This window comes from Pipra filicauda, unplaced genomic scaffold (genome assembly GCF_003945595.2).
Source record: "Pipra filicauda isolate LSUMZ 115617 unplaced genomic scaffold, ASM394559v2 scaffold36_size6622888_pilon, whole genome shotgun sequence".
Classification (NCBI taxonomy): Eukaryota; Metazoa; Chordata; class Aves; order Passeriformes; family Pipridae; genus Pipra; species Pipra filicauda.
In genome coordinates, this window is record NW_024104498.1 from 5512574 (window position 1) to 5531878 (window position 19305).

Consider the following 19305-nt stretch of genomic DNA (forward strand, 5'->3'; position numbering starts at 1 on the left):
ACCATTTAAAGAGAAGTGGACCTTGGCATTCAAATGTGAAACATTAAAGCAAGAGCATTCAATAAGCAAGAGCAAAGGCTGAAATCATGGTATACCCACTGAAAGGGTGTAGGTTAAAGGGGGTCAAACTAGGGGAAGTTGGCATAACAGTCCACATGTAGATAAATGGCAGCTGCTAAATTGAATTTAGGTAGATACAGATTACATAGTATAGAGCACTGTCTAAGGCTTCTTAAGTCCTGACATTGGTTACCTGGGGAATTTGCATTTTCAGAGGTTTTAAGAGCTGGTCACTGTTTTTATTGCATAATCCAAATGCCCAAAGAAGGCAATTGGTCAGGTGCAGAGCTCAGGCAGGGTACCTCTGGTCTGGTTTTTGGGAGTGGACTGAATCGGGGATACAGGAAAAGCTGCACTGCTGCTTTCCCAGCTGGATCATTCAACATGTGAGTGTTTCTGGCTGTGGGGTGGAAAAGCCTGACTTCTCCCATCTTCACCCTGTTCAGTCATTGTCCCCCTTGTGACTTTTAGGATTCACTAAAAATCTGCCTCTTCATATCTGAACAGGAAAAGCAAAGGTGCTCTGCAGCATTCTCATCGCTCTCTCTGTGTTGTGCTTGTGGCTTCTTCTCAGGAGAAGGGAGCAGAGCCTGGTTCCCTCTGCAACCACGTACCCAAACCCGACATAAAATCTGCTCACAGAGCTCTCTTTGGTGCTAACACCCTCTAAAGGCACACTCTTCTAAATAACAACGCACATGGCAGCCCAGCTCCCAATTTTCCCAAGCCACGTGGGTCAGCACTGCATGCCAGGCCAGCTCTGCATGGCAGGCCAGCCAGCCTGCATCCCACACCCTGCATCCTACATCCTGCATCCCACATCCCACATCCTGCATACTGCATCATCCCACATCTCTGCATCCCACACCCCATATCTTGTATCCTGCATCCTGCATTCTGCATCCTGTGTCATCTCACATCCTGCATCACACATCTGCCATGGCTGCTCTGCTTCTGAGCTGGAGAGCTGGGCTGAGACTGCAACAGGGATTCTGGAGCTACTGTGTTCCAGTATCAGAGCAAGCCAGATCTTCCCAGAATGTGATTCCTGAGAGCGCTTCCCACAAACTACCCTTTCCATCCTAGATATTAGAGACATGGTAGTAATAAAAAGACCTGCTCACATGGGATGTATCGCTCAGAGCAATAAAGACAGTCAAGGACTAGCTGCAGAGAGGTTACCTCATTCTTTAATCCTTCCCTACTTCCTGCAGAAAGGGTAATTGCAGAGACGATGGCTGATCTTGGACTGCCTGATTCAGACCTTCAGAGAACTAATTTAACGAGAACTCATGACAGGGGCTGTGTGGGGTGCAATGGGATAAGTCTTTGTTTCGGTTAAAAACATTCTGGATTTTTCTCATTGCAGCAGCTTGGTCTTTCAACAGCGGCAGAGCAAAGATGCCACCTACTCCCGCAGTTATTCCTTTCCCCTGCAGACTGCCATCATCACTGTGCAGCCACATCCCGGTCACGTGAAGGTGCCTGTCCATCACAGTCTGCTGGTGGCACTTCCCCCGATGCTGCTGGGCATGATGGAAGCAGCAAAGCCATCAGGGAGAGCAGTTGGCTCACACCACCAGGAATGCAGTCCCTGCACAGGACGCATGCCACTCTCCAGGCAAGTTCATTATCAGATGGTACCAGCAATTTCCATCTAAACCCCACTGGGATTTTACGCTGGAAGCAGCCTGTAAATTAAATAAGTATTGCAACATATTTTTTAGACAGCTGTATTAAATGCTTCCAGATATACATTCATCCTCAAGACATATGTGGTCAGATGGGATCCAGGCAGCTTGCATTACCCTGCAACACTTGTTGGGCTCTTGCCATGATTTTCTCATCTATCATGTGTTTGGAAGCTTGAAATTTTTTTTTTTTTTTTTTTTGGCATTACAGCTACATTTCATCTGTCAGCACTAAGTGCTGCAGGAACACACAGGGACAGATGGGCCTGGACTCTTCTTCCTATCCGAATAAACACAGGCACAAACAGGGAAAGCAGCTGCTGAAGGTCATGCTCTGGGGCACAGTACCCATTCGCCACCTGAATTTCACCTTCTCAATAAATCAGGTCTTCTGCAATGGATATCAACAGTATGAGTTAAAACTGTGAGGAAGATCTTCTCCTTCTTCTCTTTCAGTGTCTAAAGTAGGTGGAGAAATTCCCAAGACTCAAAAAGCAACTTCCACAGCCTGCTGTGTCCATGGTTGAGATATGGGATAGAAATTCTACAGTGTAATGAGGGGTTTTTTTATGTTGATGACCTGGCCTTTCATGGCCCCACTGCCATCACATGGACACCCACATCATCGAGCCATCCCCCTCAGAGGCTCTTTGCAAATGTTTGACAACATTCCAAGTGCCCTTTAACACCCAACAGCAGTTTCACCAGCCTAAAATGTCCAGAAGGTCAAGCCACACCTCTGTTCACCCTGCCAGCATCCCCAGACTCCTCTGGCTATTAGAAGACCCTTGCACCTGCTTTTTCATGCTGAGATCTTCTTTTGGAGTCCTCTGCTTTCTGGACTCTGGGAAGCAACAGGGCTCTAGATTCTCCTGGTGCTAACAGATTGTTCTGGCCTTGTCCCAAGCCCTTACCATGACCAAAACAGTGCTGTCCCCTTTTGCTTTTCTCCACTTGCAGCTCTGCAGTCACTTCACTTTCCCATTTGAACTTCTCGCAGAGGTTTCTTCTTCTGCAAAAACTTCTGAGTTATCTCCCCCAGGCTGTGCTAAAGAGTGTTTGTGAACACCCCCCTCTTGCTGTGAGACCTCTGAAATACATGAAAAAGGCTTTTCTATCCCCTCCACCAGTGAAACATAGAATGCAGAGGCTGGAGGTTAGATTAAGCACTCAGTTTTGCTTTCACCCAAGCACAGATTCTTGCTCCAAATTCCCATAAATGTGGGTTCAACCACTCTGTTCCATGTTCCCTCCATATCATCTCAGTGCTTGACATCTCACTTGACCTTCAAGACAACCCATATAACTTGGCTCCACGCTCAACAGCTGTTTCTGGTTATTTTATAACTATGAGGGAGCCAGTTCAGTAAAAATTGACCCTGCTCAGTAATCCATGGTCAAACCCACTGTACAGGGACTTTGTCACCACTGAGAATTTATGTGTTGCTATAAAAGTTTGAATATGTGCCTGCTCCAGCAAATCCATTCACTGGCCTGGCCCCTCCACCTGTGGGTTTTGGGGTATTTATGGATTATCTTGTAACTGATTGCTGAAAGGTACCAGCCAGACTCAGATCAGTCAGTCTGGTAATTGAATAAGTGTCACAGGTCATGCTTCACCGACACTAACCAAAGGCTCAACCCTCAGACCTTCCTGTTTTCCTTATGTAGACCTTGTAAGGCACCCAACTATATAATTGGATTTATGAGTGTGCTGCAGATCTTCACTTGAGAGACCCACAGCAGCAGTTCCACCTTCCAATGGTCTCAGCCCCACGGAGCTCTCCATCTCCTCCCTCCCTTCCATAGACCCAGGCAAGACCAGACAAGAGGATGGCTGGTTTGGGCCATTTTAGAGATGGTTGAGAGGAAAAAGAGCCTGGAAGGGGGACAGCTTCAGGTCAGAGTCCATGATGCAGTGGAGATGGGGAATGAGCTGTCTCAGCACATGCCCCTTCAACCTGACTTCAGAGTTAACCCCAAGAGCACATCAGACTTTTCCAAACTCTCAGTAACATTGCTCTCCTCACACTCTTCACTTGCCCAGCTTATTTAGGTCAGCCCCACGTTTTGAAGGCAGCTTGCAGAGCCATGGATCTGATTCAGACAGCCCACGAGTGGCTCCTTGCGCTGCATGTTCATCCTTCTCCTCGGGTAGGTGAGAAGCATCAGCAGGAGCCTCCCAATGGGCTGCAACCCACTCACTTTGCAGCCAGCTGGCCAACGAGCCTGTGCTGCCTCCTCTTCTGGTGGAAACCCCCTAATCGCTGTGCTGCAGGACAGGTGAAGGATAAAAGGAAGAGCTAGAAGTACCAGATGTGTCCTAAATGTATCTGCTACACCTTCCATGGCCATGAGGTCCCTGGACTCGGGTGCTCCTGCTCAGGAGTGTAAAGTTGTAAATGGCAAACTGGGTCCCTCACGCTCTGGCTACACCCAAAGCCTTCCCTAAGAAATGCCTAAACTGGAAGACTGCAGCCTTCTGCCTCCTAAAGATCAACCTTTAACTCTCCTCTGAACTTTTGCACGGATCCAGCTGGCTCAGCATAACGAGATACACCGACTTTCATGAAGATGGCCAAGTGTGTGAAAAGCTAATGCTGCTGAGGGTAATGTCTGCCAGAGACCTTCTCTAAGGCAATAAAAGGAGTGTGTCAGTGAGTGATGGGGAGAAAGCAGAATGACTAATGGCAGACAGAGAATATATCCCCTTTCCTCTTTTCCCAGTCTGAAGAACCAGAGACACCATCTTGATATATGTTACATGAGTCCAGTCCAGGGGAAAGTCACATTGTGCAGCTGAAGAACAGTGTTAGAACAGGGCTCAAGCAACCAAAGCAACCAAGAGGTCTTCAGCTGCTGTAATACTCTTTTCAATGCACACTCCTGTCATGTTAGCAAAAGCCCCATGCAATGTGGACAGCTGTGGTGTTGAGTGGGTCTCCTTATCCCAGCTGAGGAACTTACACAACTACTGTTTCTAGAAAAGTGCCAAAAAATCTTACTGTGCAGACAACACTGGCAGACTAACAAAAGGATATTTGCAGCCCAGGAATAGACTAAGAGTAGATCTTACAGTTGATGTCTTTCAAGAGAAAAGTATGTTTCTAGAGCAGTCTTCTACTACCAGCATGCAGAAGGAGTGGACAACAACCAGTCACATGGGTTCACAGCAATCAGACACTTTAAATCTCCCCGAGGCCAAAGTATGAATGGTACTGCCTACAACTACAGCTTTGTCTTTGCAATCATTAATTCATGAATAGGCCATGAGCCAGCTGAGGTAAAAGTCACTCCACTATGACACACTTTTGTGGAGTCAGGCAATTCCCAGATAGTGGGTCTTGCAACATTTGTTCATATATTCCTTCTGTCTAGCAGGTTTATATATTTTCAGTGGGGCTGTGCAGGTTTGCTTCAGACAATGATCTCCATGTCTCTGCCACTGTAAAAATGATATATCTGAACAATTAACATGAGAAAAACTGTAGCTTTTTCAATAAAATTACTCTCCAAGAAAACATTGGTTTCAGTTGGACATGGCATATTTTAGATTAAAAACTAAAAGCAGGTATCCAAACATTAGAAGTCCTTTGTCTCAGAGATGTGTTGCATTGAAGAGAACCACTCACAAAATTCAGCAGCTCCTATGTAGTAACCCATCAGATTATCAGTCTCAGCAACTAACTCACTTGATCCTTGCAATATCCCAACATAAAAGTGCAATATGCCTGGAAGTCACCCTCACACAGCAGGCTTCCAGCTCAAGTTCTCCACGAACTCTGCATTGCCATTCCAGGCTTCTGTGCTTATGGAATGTGAGCTCAGGTAACCAGCAGGATCTGCTCAGGAGTTGCTAGAAGGGTCCTACCTGGGCCCAAAAAAGCGCTGCATTGGAGAGGTAAATGTGGTGATGCAGAGCCTTCTTTGGAGGATGGTGAGATGCCGTGTGGACAGAGGAATGAGGAATCACCAGGACTGTAGCGGGAACATGATCTTACCATCACACCTCCCCATCAGGTTAGATGTGCTCTCAAGCTAGTTTCAATCATTTTACTGCTCTGCAGCTCTTCCTCTCCTTGTCTCATCTACTGACCATGGTAATTCTTCTGGACATCAGTTTTGTCTCCTGGCTTGTCTGTGGTAGGAGCTCTTGGGGAACAGGGCCAGGTCCCTTGTGTGCTGTTGGGGTTATATCTGTTGTCTTGATTACAGCCTGGCAGAGCTGGGTGATGCTGCATCACTCAGAGCACTGCTGTTACAGGTGAAGGTGAATGAATCCACCCACCCCACTCTTTGGGAAGAGGTGGCCTGTGTGTTCCTCACTTCACATGGGTGGATGAATGGCTTCCAAGCCTGAACTGCCTGCGGAGAGCACGGAGCTCAGCTAGAGCCCCAGCCTGGCTGCCTCTCACCTCCTCCCTCCTCTGCCTTCATCCACCTGCGCATGGAGGACTGAGTGTGTGACAGTGCTGCTGGGGTGTATGGGACTTAAAAGAAAGTAGGGAATGTGCACAGATTGTTATCCACAGGTTGCAGGGATAGGTTGCAGGAAGCAGGTCAAAGGGTGAGTGGGAGCAGCAGCAATCGGGCTGCCGGCCGAGCTGACGCATTGTTTACCGTGATGTTTCTGCTGCTATAAATTGCTGTCAGCTCCCCTTCACGAGGCTCAGCTCCAGCAGAGGAGGAGGGAGAGGATTTTTACCTGCACTGAGCTCCCTGTCAGGTGAAGGTGTGAGAGAAACAAAAGAAAAGAGGCAGGAGAAGGCAGTGTCAGCCACCCCAGACCAGCATGGTGTCTCTGTTGGACAACATAGCCAGACCTTCTGCTGTCGTCCTGCAGCTGTCTGTGGTGCTTGGGGTAATCTTTGTGCTGCTGAAGGTGGTCCAGTTCTACCAGGAGAGGAAGAAACTCGTCAAAGCTCTGGAGGCATTTCCTGGCCCCCCGAAACACTGGCTCTATGGCCACAATCACCTGGTAAGGAGTGAGATGGGCTTGGTCAGGGTGGGTTAGTCCCAAAGACTGTGCAAGATATCAGTCAGGATAAGAAGCACTGGATGGGGTGTGTGTGTCCCCTACTCCCTCTGCACAGGGAGTGCCAAGACTTCTGCAGGGCAGGAGGAAAGCTTACCTGGATATGAGATGTGCATCATTTGGGAAAAAACAGAGCCATGCTGTATTTGATCATGTGCTTAAACATAGAGTTAGGCAATTTCTTGGATTTTCATGAAGTTACATAAATATGAGCAACCACTGAATGTCTCTCTTCTACATTAAACAATAAGAGTGTCTCCCCCTACAGCCACTGAAGAAGACATGGCCACAAAAGCAGGGCATTTTAATGCAGCCATTTTCATTGCTCTATAGTGAAGATATTTTGCTTCCACACTGCATGCCCACCTTGCACTGCTGAAATCAAAGAACAGGGGTGTAACACCCTTGGTCCTCCTGACCTGTCCACCAGGCGTCTTGGTATTGCCCATGCCAGCTGCAGCTCCCAGCAACATCAAGCTGCTCCGAGCCCAGGCTGTCCTAAGGTGGCTCAACTGCAGCTGGCCCCAGCTAGGAACTCTCCATGGAGTTGTCTTGTGCTGCAGGGAAGTGGTGGCTCAAGCAGCTTTGCCACTTGTGCGCAGTCCCTTTGCAATGCCCATCCTCTCCTTCACCTGCAGTGTAAAAGCCCCTGTGTGGCAAGTCTGCCCACTCTTGCTTCATTTCCCAAGAGAGGATGTCTTGCCTGTGCTTTCCATGACAGGGCAAATTCAAGCTCTGCTCTCCCTGGCATGCTCTTTTTCTGCCTTTATTCAGTCCCTGCTTAATTTTCATTCATTGTAGATATATCCTGAAAAAATATTACATCAACTAGTGTCGTGGGGAGAAGAATACCCCTATGCCTTTCCCAGATGGTTTGGACCAGTCCTGCCTGCTGTAATTGTCCACCATCCTGAATATGCCAAAAGCATACTTGGCCGAACAGGTAAGTCTCTACATCTGGTTTTGAGAAGTCCCACCAAAAAAAAATCATGGGAAACTTGCCTGGAATCATCCCCTCTGCTGGCTTCCTTCACAGCTGTTGCAATTCCTCTTTAGCTCCTCTTCACAAACTCTCAGCCTGACGCAGGTTTCATGGAGCAATTTGTGTTCTTGTGCAGAACAGTGGCCAGGTGCCTGTTCCTTCCATACCTTATCTCCATTGTCATTGGTCTTACTGCCTTCTATGGGATCTGCCACCACTATGTTTGTGCTTCCCAGTAAACCCAGTAATATGGGTGAGCTGGCATGGCAATGGATCTGAGAAAACACCTCAAGTCTTCTCCTCTGTTCCCTTCTCTGGAGCATGATTCCTGTGAGAGGTACACACATGGGCATCTCTGGTAACTCCCATCCATTGCTCTCAACTGTAGGATTTGCCATGGTCAGTTCCTTTCCACACACATTTATTGTTCTTCCTTTCTCTATTTTTTCAAGTCCACAGAGGTCGTATTTGTAGATGGTCACTTTTAAACTCTACCTCTAGTGGTAGAGTATTTTACATATTGAAATGAGATTAATTCTATCTTGTGATTTAGAGAGCAAAATCTAATGTCAATTTATCCTGTATTTTCTTTTTTGAATTCATTAGTCATTCATACATTTCTGGTATCTGCTTTGTTTTACAGATCCCAAGGCCAGTGTACCCTACAAATTCCTGCTTCCCTGGATTGGTAAGTCAAAAGCAGTAGTAAGGCTGCCAAAACCATGATCAGAGCCTGGAGGAGCTGGCTGAACCTTCTCTGTTTGTGCCTTCAGGGGAGGGGCTGTTGGTCTTGGATGGAACCAAATGGTTCCAGCACCGGAAGATGCTCACCCCAGCCTTTCATTACGATGTGCTGAAATCTTACGTGACCCTGATGTCAGACTCGGTCAAAGTGATGCTGGTAAGAATTCCCACTCCTGCTACTTTTACCTTTCAGCTGTGCAACGGTGCAAATAATCACATCTGGGAATGAGTGAGGGAAAGAGACTGCACTCAGTGCCTAGAGTTTCATTGAACTTTTGGGGTAGTTATAAAGTTCTGAAATTGTTCCTCTTACCTTCCTTTGGACATTGCAGTTATTCTTTCTTTTTTTTTTTTTTCCCCCCAATGAAACCAACCACAGCTAGAATATCCTTTCCTAGCCCAGTAGAGGTAAACCTAGAAAAAGAAATGTACGGAGGAGTTTGATTGGATTCACAGAATACATAGTGAATGAGGGCCTCTGCTTGCAGAAAAGAAAGTGATTAGCAGTGTGCATCTGGGAAGAGGGACAGGAATATATGACCTGATTACAGATGGTATCCTATCCCTCCTTACCCCTGTCTCCACCTCTAGGATAAATGGGACAAGAAGAGCACAGAGAGTAAGTCAGTGGAGCTCTTTCAAGACGTCAGCTTGATGACACTAGACAGCATCATGAAATGTGCCTTCAGCTTTAATTCCGACTGTCAGACTCAGAGGTCGGTGCCTGAACTTTCAAATCCTGGGAAAGCAAGTGCTCCTGTTTCCCCCTCACATCGCTAACACCAGCTTTAACCTTGGCCTCATTACAGCAACTCACACTACTACATTAAAGCTGTTTTTGACCTGAGCTACCTCCTGAGCCAAAGAATCCAGACTTTTTCCTTCAAGGATGTCTTCTACAACTTGACTCGCAAAGGCCGTGAGTTTCAGGACGCCTGCAAGCTGGCCCATACCCACACAGGTATTTCTCCCCCTTTCTCCCCAATCTCTCTGTTTCTCTCCTTTCTTCCCAGCTGAACCTCTCCCCCACTTGTGCCTGGAGTGGCTCAGAGGGGGGTTGTAACAGACACTGGCCAGAGGGTTACACATTAAACAGAGTCCAAGCTGCTGACCAAGGGGTCAGGTACATGAGGTCTCTGGAGTGGCGACTAACTGAGGCACTCTTCTCTGCAGATAAGGTAATAAAAGAAAGAAAGATGTTGCTCTCCAGTGAGGAGGAACTTGGCAAGATCTTGAAGAAGAAGCACCTGGATTTTCTGGACATTCTTCTTTGTAGCAAGGTGAATGTTTGAAATGATTGCATCGAATGATAAAGAAAACACTGAGAATGCATCAGCAGGGAAGCATCCAGGCCCTGGCTGAGATTCCTGGCAACAGCTTTCCTAATCCAGCTTTCCTAGCTCAGGGAAATGTGGATGGAAAGGGAAGGAAACACAAATGTTTGAAATGCAGTGAGCGAGCATAAATACCTTGGGCAGACTTTCCTCTTCCTTGATCATTTCCATCGAGCACACTAATAGTTTAAAAGAAGAGACCTCTCAGAAACCAGAGAGGAATGAGGTCTTTGGAAAGGTTACAAGGAGAGCATCTTGTCTGTAGTCCTGTCAAGATATTTTCTTTATTACCTTTGGTAGTTTTACTTTCACAGACGTCTTCAGATACTCTGGAGAGAAGGTGCCATTTGTTGTTCAGGAGGGAGATACACTCTGCTCACTCAGTCTTTCTGAAGCTGCTGCTTTCTTTCGTGTCTCAGTCTGAAAAAAAGTCAACCAAACCAAACTACTGAAAAATGTGACTGGGACCATTGGTAGGGGATCAAAAAGGGTGTCTTTCTGATGGGCTGAGAACTTGTCTCCCACCAGAGCCCAACTCTGTCGCCCTGTTGACTACAGAGTTGGCAATCTCACATATACTGGATAAATTTTCTGATGACTTCCTGATGTACAGGGAAACATAAGTGACATCAAACCATGCAAATCCTTTGGGTATGAAAATAAAAGGCCTGTGTGCTTAGGAATGATACACTCTCCTCTTTATTAGGATGCAAATGGAGTTGGACTGTCCGATGAGGACCTGCGTGCCGAGGTCGACACGTTCATGTTTGAGGGTCATGATACCACAGCCAGCGGGATCTCCTGGCTCTTCTACTGCATGTCATTACATCCAGAGTACCAGCAACGCTGCAGGGAGGAGATCCAGGGGATCCTGGGAGACCGAGACACCGTTGAGTGGTGAGCTAGGACATCTTATTCATTTACCTTGAACTCCTTTCTCTTACCCTTTGCCATGGTCCCCCAAAACATCCTTCTCTCTAAATTGGAGAGAGATGGATTTGATTGGTGGACTGCTCAGTAGTTTAGGAATTGGTTGGAAGGTGACATCCAGAGGATGGTGTTCAACAGTTCAATGTCCAGATGTAGACCAGTGACAAGTGATGCCCTCAGGGGTCTGTACTGGGACAGTACTGTTTAATATCTTCATCAGTGATGCAGACAAAGGGATCTAGTTCACCCTCAGCAAGTTTGCTTTTAGGGAGGACCTGGGGAAGATGACCTACACCACGATGTGCATCAAAGAGAGCTTGCGCCTGTTCCCACCGGTTCCTTCTGTGTCCCGACAGCTCTCTAAACCCATCACGTTTTCTGACGGACGCAGCCTGCCAGCAGGTCTGTTGAGTTTGTTCATCCTTCATGCTCCTGCCTATGCCAAGTGGGGCTTCCTTGTTCATGCTGCTGTGTGGAGGGGATGGTGGGTCTTCCAGCCTCTCTTCTCTCTCCAGAGGGCTGTGTGGGGCTACCACAGCTTGCCACCACATGAGCCTGGAAAGGATGACCAGAGAGAGTCCAAAGACATGCTCCAGAGCACTGGGGTGTTCACAGAGCTCACAGGGGACTTGTAGAGTGTTGTTGCTGGTGAAGTAAAAGTGATACACTGATACAAAAAATGGAGCCCAGCTCTGAGGTCACTGTTTTGTCCATGTGAGGATTTCAGCAGGTGACCTGCCTGGACAGGCTGGGCATTATCACTGCCAGATCTCCTGCAATAGACCCTGCAGAGCCCAGGGAGAGAGACCATCCCAAAACCACCTTTCCTGCATCTTCACCTTGAGGTGTCATGAGCTTTTTCTCGTTTTTCTTTTACAGGCTGCCAGGTTGGACTGAACATATTTGGTATTCACAGGAACCGGGATGTCTGGGAGAACCCTGAGGTATTTCACCTTTGTAACAAGAAAGAGAAGATGATGTCTGAGCCCAGATATCCATTCCACTTGTGCCTTGTTCAGCCTATGCCTCCCTGCTATGTGGGGTTTTTTTTCCCTTCTCATTCCAAGAGTCCATGTCCAACTGTAAAGTTCAGTCAAGTTACCAAACCCTACAAAGGCTTTAAACATGACAAAGTGCTGGAGAAAGGTGTTGAATAGTCCCCCTGCATGCATGGGGACATAGAGATACTCAGACTGCTTTCAGCTACCCTGGATAGTCTTAGATCTCAGAGTGGTATGAGAAGCGTCAAACCCTCCAGGCAGTGTGTGATTTGAAGCTGATATTTTTGAGGCTTCAAGAAATAACTGGAAAACTTGAAGGAGGGTGTGCAGCTGCCTCCCTCCAGTGGCTGTCTGGAAAGCAAGGATCAGGCATCTCTGGAACAAAGGGAGTCTTACTTTATCATTGCTGCCCCAGATGGGAAAACACCTGCAGGCATCTTGGGCATTGTAGTGGGTAACCTGGATATCTCCAAGGGGGAGATCCACTCAGTGGCTTTGTAGAGAGATGTCTGTTAACTACAGTTCCCCCAGGAAGGGCAGGGACAACATCCAGCCCTAACCTGGGGGCCAGGGAAGAACCTGGTGCTGCTCATATCAGACCAAACACTGACCAAGGGGTCTTTGTTGCTCCCACAGATTTATGATCCCCTGAGGTTTTCTCCAGAGAACTCAGCACAGAGGCACTCCTATGCTTTCCTGCCTTTCTCTGCTGGACCCAGGTGGGAGATCCTTCATCCCTCTCCTTCCCATTAGGCTGCCTTGCATGGGAGACCAAGCTCCTGAAGCTAATCTTCCCTCAGTCTCCATGAGCCAAGTTGGCTTGGCCAACTCAAACAGGCTTTCCATAACAGGATCTCCCATTACAGAATCTCCTGTAAGAGGATTTCCGTGCTCCATCAGCTCCAGAGCATTTCCAACACCCTAAGCTCTGTTGTCACTGTAGGCTTTCACACACTTTTCTTGTGGCTTTGTGGACATGTTTACATTTTCTGTTGCCTGCATTGGGAACACAGGCTCCCTTATTTAGGGGTGAATCCCAGTGCACCTCAAAATGAAACTGGGTCCAAGTCTCTGTGGTTCCCATGCTGTATCAGTAGGCAGATGCAGGATACTGAGGTATCAGTAATTCACAAGAGGATCACCACACCGAGCCAAAAATAACTTTTCTGAGGTGTCTGGACTTTTACCTGGATCCAGGCTGCACTTTCTAGTGAAATAAGCCCACGTTCTCTCAATCTCATATCTTTTTTCAATGCTTATTGATAAAAATTAGGAATACCCCGCCACAGAGCTGGGTACATTTTGGTGTGGCATCAGGGGACCCCTGGATGAGCTGTGGTGTCGTTCTCACAGCAGCTGGATGTGCCCCAGCTCACACATGGGCTGAGCCCAGTTTGGGGGCAGTCAGGGCCAAAGGCAGCAGTCAGAGCATTTGTCATCCTCTCCCCAGGAACTGCATCGGGCAGCAGTTCGCCATGAATGAGATGAAGGTGGCGTTGGCCTTGACCCTGCTCCGCTTCGAGCTCTGCCCAGACCCATCCAAGCTTCCCATTATGGTACCACAGCTTGTCCTCAGGTCCAGCAATGGGATACACCTGCATTTGAAGAAGATTCCCTGATCCCACGGGGTACCACGGCAGGTGGGCAAGAGCTCTCCCAAATGTCGCTCCACCCAGAGGCTTAAGTGGGGAACGAGATCCACGCTGGCCACATTGGATCTCTCCCACATTAACCCCCCACCATTGCTGTCCAGGGGGGCACACCGAGCCCCCTCAAACAAACACCAAAACCAGCAGATCCAAGTCCCCTCCTTGCAGGGGGAGCAGCACTGCTAAAGGGGTTCCACAGCGTGGCTGTGGCTCAGCCTTCATCTCCTTGGGCATCCTCCATGTCCTGATCATCTCCTGACCTCCAGCCTGCCCTCACACGCTGCCTGGCGGGACTTCTGTCACTCATCTGTGGATTTGTTCCATTGTCAGTCTCCAGGATGGGCTTGGCAGTGAACAATGCTGGCATGGTTTGCATGGATGTTTAAAGCCTGGGCGCTGCCCCAGCACAGAGTCCTTCCCCTGCCTCCAGCCTGGGTGTGCCAGGGCAGGAGGGCTCCTCCTGGCAGCCTCGCTGCATCCCCATGCACCGCCCTCCAAATTATTCCCATTCTGTGGCTGGCGCTGTGCCCACCATTATGGAGATGAAGGCCTGTGGTTTCTTTCTGCCCCAGCACTGAACTTTCTTGAGTTGAGGGTGCTCAGGAAGCCAGCCCAGAGACATGACACCAGCTAACCTGGAGAAAGCACTCACCCCACTGAAAACAATGTGTGATCAGCCTTGGTCTCATCTCCGAAACAAGAATAAAGCTTTGTGAGGATGCTCTCCAAGCATGACTTTGGCTTCCTTTGCATTTGGGGGTTACAGGGTACAGGGGGAGCCCCAGCAGGCCAGAGGCAAGGCTGTGCCCAAGGGTGCAGCCCTGTGAGTGTTTCAAGCCACAAGCACTGTTTTCCCCCTAATGAGCCTGAGGAGCCTGTTTCCACACCTCCTGCAACATACATCAACAAGCCCTCACCTTTGACTCTAGGAGTTTCCATGGTAAGGAAACAACTGAAATGAATCTGTGGTCAGACAAAGCAAAACACAAATACACACCACACACACAGAAATGCTGGTGGTAAGAACAAAATCAGCTTGCAAAACAAGACAAGTCCCAAGATGAAGCATGAGTCTGCCTCAAAACCTTTTCTGCAGAGGCTGAGAGCTGACCACTCAGTACATGAGTGACCTGTCCAAGGGATGAAGGTGAGCACTGCCCCTGGGATTAGGCATGTTTTCAGGGCACGGGGAGCCTTTCCCCAAGCACTAGCCAAGGTGGACCATCTGGATGAGCTGCGGGCCCAGGATGTGAAATGGATCACTAGGTGGCAGTGGGAGACCCGGAAAAAGTCCTCCCTGGTCCCTGGTAAAACTCCCCTGGGCTCGGCGGGGAGCATGGCCAGGCCCAGCAAGGCAGTTGATGTACCCTATCCCTGGGGATACCCCCGTCCCCATCCCCACCCTCAGCTGTGCAGGGCAGCGGGGCAGGCACTGCTCCGGCACAGTCCCGGAGTGATGGTGTTACCCACGCACAGCTCAGGGAAGGTTTGTCACTGAGAGTGCCTCAGAACCCAGAGGTCGTCAGGGGAAACTGAGGCTCAGAGTGACAGACAGCCACACTACAGGGACAGACAAGGCTGTTTGGCTTTCACCCACAGCAGTGGCATCACCAAATCCCTGCAGGCACTAATGTATCCAAAGCATGTCTGTCCATCTCTCTGTCTCTCTGAGCAGCTCAGGACAGCCAAATCTGAGCATCTGCCCATCTGACTAAACTCCTGCAGCATCCCTGCTCCCCATCTCTGCTGCCTGCTCAATCCTCAGTTTGGGAAACAAAACTCTCCTCAGACCTTTGTTTTGGCTGTCTGGGACAGGGATGCTGGGATTAACCAGCAAGGTGCAACTTGCATTTATTTTGCAAGGCATCTGGAGACCAAGTTCCTCTTCTCCTAGCCCACCCCTTCTTACCTTACTCCCAGGAAGAGACTGGATGCAGGTTGTGTAGGTGCTGGTGCCACCACACTTGCACCTCTGGTGGACTCAGGCTGGTCTAACAGGTCAGACTCTTCCTCTCCTGCTCCAGTACAGCAAGGCCTTTGGAGGGCAGTAGTTTGATACACCTTTTCATTACTGAAAAGTCCTGTTTGTCAGGCATTTCAGCCACCCACCTGGGAACAGGCAAGCCACTTCATAGCTCTGCTCATCTACTCTCCGGCAGGTGGTCCAAGAAATGAGCTTTTGGAGCACTTGGCCACGAAGACCCATCCCAGTCTCCTTGGTGGTGATTTGCAAAGGAAACTGGGTGGCACTTGAAGATGTCACTACAGCATCTTCTGGTTTGGATGTGGGGGGATAAGGCCAGAGCAGGGCAAATTAGGTCTGAAGAGGACTCCCAGCTGCTGCCCACCCCTGGGTCTGTACAGGGGGCCTGTGTTTTGAGGCCATCACCCTGTAACCAGCCTTGACCAAGGCTGCTCGTTTGATTTCCAAGAGTCCTCCTAATTGTTATAAATGACCAAACCACAACCACTGCAAGTGGAGACCTTCTCCAGGGAAATTGCTCTTGCAAATTTGCTTGGGAAAGAGACGAGAAACTGCTGACATTTTTGATGCAAATAATGGATTGTTGTTCCAGGCAGTTATGACAATAATTGAGGCCAAACACTTTAAAATCCCTTACCACTAAGAACTGTGCTTAACCCAGGTTTGCAGTTTGAAGAACCAAAGCTTTTGGGGGAAGGTCTCACAGCACCGATGCATCAAGGAGCCCTAACACAGGAGCAACCAGGAGAAAATTCTTTCACTTTTCAGCTTGGCTGGGTCAAACTGAGCAACACAAACATCCCCCCACCTTCAGATGCTGGCAGTTTCTGGACAGCAGCATGTACAAGATAACCTCCTCTGCCAAGCCACCGCCAAACTGTTTTGAGAGCAGCAAAGGAGTTGTGCGAGGAGCCGGGCAGCAGCCACTGACACAGATGTAATCGCCTGCACATTTGCCCCAAATGTCTCCCTGCCAGGCAGTGACATTTCTGCGCTGTCTCAACTCTCTCCTCTGTCACCATGGCTACAGCAACCGCCAATCCACGGGCGAGTCCTTCCAGGGTACCAACAAACCCTCTGGGAGATGCTACGAGAGCCAACCTCTTTGGCAGGGAGACACTTCGGGGACCCCGGGATAGCCCATAGCACCAAAATTTCCCCCTTTTCTTATTTCCCTTCTCCTTTTTATTTTCTTTTTTTTCTTTCCTTTTTTTTTTTTGAAACACAAACAATGGAGCTAAAAGGTTGGGTATCAGGCCGATAATCATGAATGACGTGTCATTATTACACACCACACATTCATTATCTCCCACTCCAGCCATGTCACAGGCGGCTGGAGGAGGGCAGATAACGGGGTGCCTTCATGCAGATGGCTTATTATCACGATGTTCCAGGAGGGGCTTTAAGACAGTTAGTGATGCTGTTTGCCAGTTAAAGATTAGAGACCCCAGAGAATAATTAACAATCCCAAAACCCAGTTTTTCTGCTGGATTCTTCAGCTTTCTCCCCCCTCCCCCATCCTCTTTAATCTATTCACTCTAGCAGGTGTAATAAAGTGATAAGGACAGGCTCCGGGGATGTTTGTTTGGCTACTACGGGTGTACAAACCAACAATGGATAGTATTTTACTTCTGGCTTTCAGTGGCTTGAATCGAGACCAAAAATTTTGCAGCCCCCTTGCCCACACACGGCCACCCCTCCCTGCTGTGCTCCCAGCTCCCACCTGGGTGGCTGAGCTTCTTCCCCACCCGAAGGACAGCGATGGTGGGACGGGCTCCCTTTTTGTTTCTGGAGGTCCAAATCACATCTCTTGGGTGCCAAGGTGCCCACCGCCAGGACATAAACCCCAGGCTACACTGTTTGGGTCCAGGGCAGGAGCTGGTGGCTCTTCCGGCAGCGGTTTATCTGAATACGGCAAGCCTTTAATTAAACTACCTTTCAATAATTTACACGGCAGTTGCCCACCTGCCCAAACTGCTCCGGGGTTGTGGTTACAGCTGGAACAGAAACAGAATCTTAAACCCTCACAGTTAAAGGGACTCAGGAGAGATCAGGAAAGCATCAGAGCCAAAGGTGGATTTCAACAAGATGCCCCATTATTTGCGGGTCCAAGAGATGAGCTGCATCCTCCTAGGTGTCAAAGAAAAGCTGTGATACATCTTGTAACAAGGTGGTAATGCAAAAAACCCACCCTGAATGTCTTCTGCCCAAAAGGAGATGGTCCTGTCTGCAGCAGAACCCAAACCTGGATGTTTTCCTGAAGCCCAAGCTTCAGAGATAATGGCATTATGGAGTGAGGGGTAGGATGGAGCACCCATGATGTCACTGTGAAGGACATGGTCACTCCCCCATGCTGCATGGAGAGAGGTGTTGGGGAGGATTTGGCCCCAGACAAGTTGTCTCAGGCCCCTTCAGAGAGGTCACAGAGGCTGGGGGAGGTGCCCATCACCTGGGGACTGTCAGGTACAGCCCCAACTCTGGAGGACATTCCCGAGCTCCCAGGGTTGGCATGGAAGGCACGAGCACTGACATGCCAGAAGTTGTCATCCCAATCACGCTCATCCTTCCAGGGAGGGATGAGACAGCATTGTGCTTTAAAGAGCATCCCGACCCTATCAGCAAGAGATGAGATATCCTAATTACGGCAGTACAGGCGAGGATCCGGGCTGTATCAGCCAGTACAGAAAGGTAAACAAGAAATATAACAATGGACCCTTAACACTCATTAGCTGTGTCAGATAATACCTCACTTTTCTCCCTTTGGGGCTTAAAATCTAATTAAGATTTTCCAACAATAAATTTCATTTATGCTAGCTCCCTTTTGTTCTTTTTAGGATCACACCGAGAAGCATCTGCGAGGCGGCTGCACAGCTCAAGGGAAGGCAGCTTCACTCAGTCAGCCTCGGCTTGTGCTTCATGGACAAGGGAAACTGAGGCAGGACAGCACCACGGACAGTACAGAGGTGAGGTATACCACTGAGGAGGCATCCCTGGCTCTTGCTTGAGATGTTTTCCCCCGGGAAGTGAACTCTGAATGGGTTCTGGCTGTGATAAGACCAAGCACTGAGGCTCCTGGACTAGCCCAAAACGTCCAGCAGTAAAGCCCCACCCTTCTCCTTGTTTGGACCCACAGCCATGGCAGGGATCCATGGGGAAAGGGACACTGAGACCAACTGAGTCCTGAGCACACCTCCACTCCAAATCCGCATCCAGGCACTGCAGGGTGAGCAGCTCAAGCATCCATCACATATTGAGGGTGTGCACAGGGCATGGAAAAAGCTCCTGCTGTTACTCATTATAAGGATATCATTGCTAACTCCTTTTGCAACTGAGAGGTAAAAAATTAATGGGTTCCCCTCCTCTCACCACACCCCCAGCCCAAGTGCTGATGCCACAGGAACGTGTACTGGCTAATCCTTAAACCCTGCTGAGCACAGCACTACCCCTGAACTCTGGGAAGCTTGTTTTTTCCAAAACCACATGACACTTGGCACCTACAAGAGAAAAGTCGGGGGAGCAGCATCCACAGGGGCATGAGTGGGGAGGTGCAAGACCCAGCCTGGGGCTGGCTCAGACTCCAGCTGTCTAAGGGAAGGTAGTAGAAGGGAACAGTTCTGACACGATGCTGGGGGTGCAGCCATCGTGCCTCCAAATCTGAGGGCCTGACCCCTCTAACCCTTCTGCCTGTTTTCTTCTACTCCCATACAATTTCTCAACTGGAGCTGTGATTTCTCAACTCCGAGTCTTTGAGGGCATTTTCAAAACACTCACCTACCTGAGTCTCTAGGGGAAAGGCCTTTCAAGGTGGGTCTGTTACTGGAAGGCTCCTGCCTGAATTTTTGTGTCACCACCTGATCGGACATTGGCAGCTTCCCCTGCAGGAAGTGCACAGCAG

The 19305-nt window shown here is 49.0% G+C and overlaps 1 protein-coding gene across 1 annotated transcript; it reads left to right on the top strand.

The window, feature by feature from the left end:
- The first annotated feature begins 6415 nt into the window (after positions 1–6415).
- Positions 6416–14138, top strand: LOC114001781 (cytochrome P450 4B1-like). The gene is made up of 12 exons (XM_027747243.2): positions 6416–6729; positions 7588–7729; positions 8412–8456; positions 8542–8669; positions 9104–9228; positions 9322–9473; positions 9686–9792; positions 10553–10743; positions 11045–11178; positions 11656–11720; positions 12414–12496; positions 13228–14138. Exons 1-12 carry the CDS (start codon positions 6544–6546, stop codon positions 13394–13396), a joined length of 1527 nt encoding a protein of 508 aa, XP_027603044.1. The 5' UTR covers positions 6416–6543; the 3' UTR covers positions 13397–14138.
- Positions 14139–19305: the final 5167 nt, after the last annotated feature.

Bases quoted from the DNA above. Each gene is read 5' to 3' on its own strand.
- LOC114001781 (XM_027747243.2), top strand. From the start codon at position 6,544: ATGGTGTCTCTGTTGGACAACATAGCCAGACCTTCTGCTGTCGTCCTG. The intron at 6,730-7,587 runs GTAAGGAGTGAG...CATTCATTGTAG, and splicing joins TCTATGGCCACAATCACCTG to ATATATCCTGAAAAAATATT. The intron at 9,793-10,552 runs GTGAATGTTTGA...CCTCTTTATTAG, and splicing joins ACATTCTTCTTTGTAGCAAG to GATGCAAATGGAGTTGGACT.